The 3,207-nt window shown below is 33.7% G+C and overlaps 1 protein-coding gene across 1 annotated transcript in view; it reads right to left on the reverse strand.

Annotated features, from left to right (window-relative positions):
• Positions 1-1,745: 1,745 nt before the first annotated feature.
• Positions 1,746-3,207, reverse strand: part of LOC106870193 (NACHT domain- and WD repeat-containing protein 1) — a 49,453-nt gene continuing 47,991 nt past the window's right edge. Inside the window, exon 26 of the mRNA XM_052967630.1 lies at positions 1,746-1,766. Within this exon, the coding sequence (XP_052823590.1) occupies positions 1,746-1,766 (21 nt within the window). The remainder of the gene's footprint in view (positions 1,767-3,207) is intronic.

Raw genomic sequence — 3,207 nt, forward strand, 5'->3', positions numbered from 1 at the left:
TATATATATATAATGTAGAATTGATTACCTTCCATTCCAGTGAATTCTTATGAGCTGATGTGTTACCTGCTGATCTTATTAGAAGTGCTTTACAGCAATAATCTGTGATAGAAATTTAGTCAATGCTAACAATTGAAATTGAACGAAAAATCATGAAACTGCAGATATTATTTATTAAAACTTATATATCTCTCTGTAATGAACGTCATAGAGCTAATAAAGTGTGCGTAAAATAACGCAAGTGGTTTTAGTTCTTGTTGACATGGGTTCACTTCTCTTATTCGACTGGTGCACTTAAAACAAAAATGGTATTGATTATAGTAATACCTCATATCTTTAGAGAATGATAAGGCTTTTGGACCTGGTGAAGAGCAATTTATATTTCTACTTGTGTTGTTTTTTATTCAAATGTCGATAGTTCTCTTTATGAACAATCCTATCTCAATGATTGAGTAAGATAATTATTTGTTAACATACTACTTCGTGATATTTCCTTTACTTTTCACTCTTTCTTTTTCATTTTTCTTGCAGCTGATTTGCAGTCCTTATTAGAGTGTGGTGCTCCAAAAGATTTTGTTTTTGCCGCCCTGTGTTTCCTGTGGAGTTATTCAATAAAGTTTCACAGAAGTTGATTAACTTCAGAATAGTAAAGACTTTCTCCATACCAAATGATATTATTACTTCCCTAGTTTAACATTATTCGTTTGTAGCACAATTCAGAGACATAACTGTACACCGCTTTCATGGACTTCCCGTTAAAGAATTGAGTGTTTGGTTTATTTTACTACTACACTTAAATAAATTAATAATTTTAACTACTGTGTATTATTTAATGTAAGGTTATCAATAAATGTTTAAACAAATGTATGGCTGCATTTGTTTCGCAACAATAAATCGTGAGGATGGCAGTATCAAACTGCTTCATTCACACAAATACCAGTTGCAAAAAGAATACCATACCAGCATTGCCCTTGCATGGCCATAGACCACTGGCTAAAACTATGGAGAGTAATCATTATTAACTTCAGTAACTTGAAAAGAATCAGAAAACGGTCAATGTATTAATGTTGTTGATTTTTTGCATTTTTTTTTTTTAATTATAGACACAAAGTCATACATTTATAAGAAAAGGGTGTATTCGATTGCACCACTTCGGTGGTGTTATTGGTTATGCCCTGTTATTGGTGAAGGAGAGCTGAAAGCTACTGTTAATCTACAACTATATGCTGCAATGTATGGAGATGGATTTCTTTTTCTTCTTGTAAATGTTGAGGAAAGTAGAAGTGTGATGGAAACAATGTTTTACAATAAACACTATTTTATCTTGCTGGAGTGGACCACTTTTTATCATTCCGGCGTACATTAAAACAAATACATTTTAGTGTCTAGGTCGCAAATGAATGTCGATAAAAAAAACTCTAGCTGTGACCGTCTCGTCATTTTCAGACTCAATATGCGATGTGTCCTTTAAGACACCTTATAAGGTGTTATATGAAAAAAATTTAGCTGTTATTTTCGTAGATCAAGCGACTGGATAGTTTTCTTTAGTAGCTAGTACAATCGTTATCAACATCCAATGTGCCGTTGCCATCAGAGGGCATTTGCTTTGCAATATTTGGGGTTAATGGTCTATGAGTTGCTACTGGACTGGGGCAATGTGAAATGTCATATCTTACCCAAAGACACAACGCATCGCCCGGTTCGCTAATTGAATGAAACTACCTTATGATCGTGAGCCCAATAGTCTAAGCGCTGAGGTCACGTATCTGTACATGGATAGTATAAAAACTAGTAACATACTAAACATCATTTCCTGTAAGTCCATGACTTTACGCGGTTACATGCAACGTATTAGGACTAATCATGTTATTAATACTCCAAACGAGAGTATTAATGGTTCGTATCTTCTCACTGCCGCTTTGCAATGTTTAAGAAACCAGATGCTTTATAATTTTTAACAGCTTGACGTTCAAATCTTTCTAGGATCAGTGAAGACTTACTTTCCTACTTGATTTAACCGACCCATCTTCTTTCCGAGAAATGAATGTCCTAGTAAAACAAATCTCCATTACTTAAAATTACTATTATTATAAATTTGGTTGAATTATAATATTTTTATAAGCCATTTAAAATAACACACAAAAACCGTTAGATTCACTTCAACATTTAAATCTTTGTGTGTTATTTTAAATGGCTTATAAACACCTTCCACACTGCAATTGTTTTCGTTCCAGCACACGATCTCAGACCAGGTCACTTGCTATGCAAGTACATCTCCGCGAATATAATATTTTTTGCTCAGCAAAAATTTCATCAGCAGTAAATAATATTAAAAGATGTTCATAACTGGAACATCTTGAGTTATACGTTTATTCAATCACAAACAAAGAATTCAAACGAAAGTGATCACCTTATTTGCATTTGCAGCTGTTATCTAGGATTCTAGCTATCAGGCTTAAGGATGTACTTAACATTAGCGTTTTAAATTTTTGAATCGGCAAGAAACACAGATGAGGGCAGCGGCATCAAACTTCCTCATTGACCAAATGCCACATATCAGAGGAGGTTTCAACTAACGGTGCAGCTCAGTCAACGATGGTGTCCCAGCATGACCGCAGCTTTGAAGCTGAAACATTTTAATGAATTTAAAGAATATATATATATATATATATATATATATATATAAGAGAAAGAGCCATTATAGAGTTATATCTACATTTAGTTTTGTAAGATTAAGTCCTGTGATTAAACTAGAAGGTATTTCCGGTAACAGAGAATGACTGGTTTCGTTTTGTTTTAACAACTTATCAGTGTGACTCAGTATACATACAAATATATTACAGATTAGAAGCGCTAAGTATGTACAAATATAAACTTGTTACCATATTTTTCTTATACTTGTTTCATTTATTTGACAGCAGCCATGCTGGAGCACCGCCTTTAGTCGAACAAATCGACCCCAGGACTTAGTCTTTGTAAACCTAGTACTTATTCTATCGGTCTCTTTTACCCAGTTACTAAGTTGCGGGGACGTAAACACACCAACATCGGTTGTCAAGCGATGGTGGGCGAACTAACACAAACACACACACACACATTACACACATATATGTATATGCATGTATATGTAAAATGTATATATATATATATATATATGTGTGTGTGTGTATTTATATATAGGTACATATACCTTTCAGTTTCCTTCTA

Source organism: Octopus bimaculoides, chromosome 4 (assembly GCF_001194135.2).
Source record: "Octopus bimaculoides isolate UCB-OBI-ISO-001 chromosome 4, ASM119413v2, whole genome shotgun sequence".
Classification (NCBI taxonomy): domain Eukaryota; kingdom Metazoa; phylum Mollusca; class Cephalopoda; order Octopoda; family Octopodidae; genus Octopus; species Octopus bimaculoides.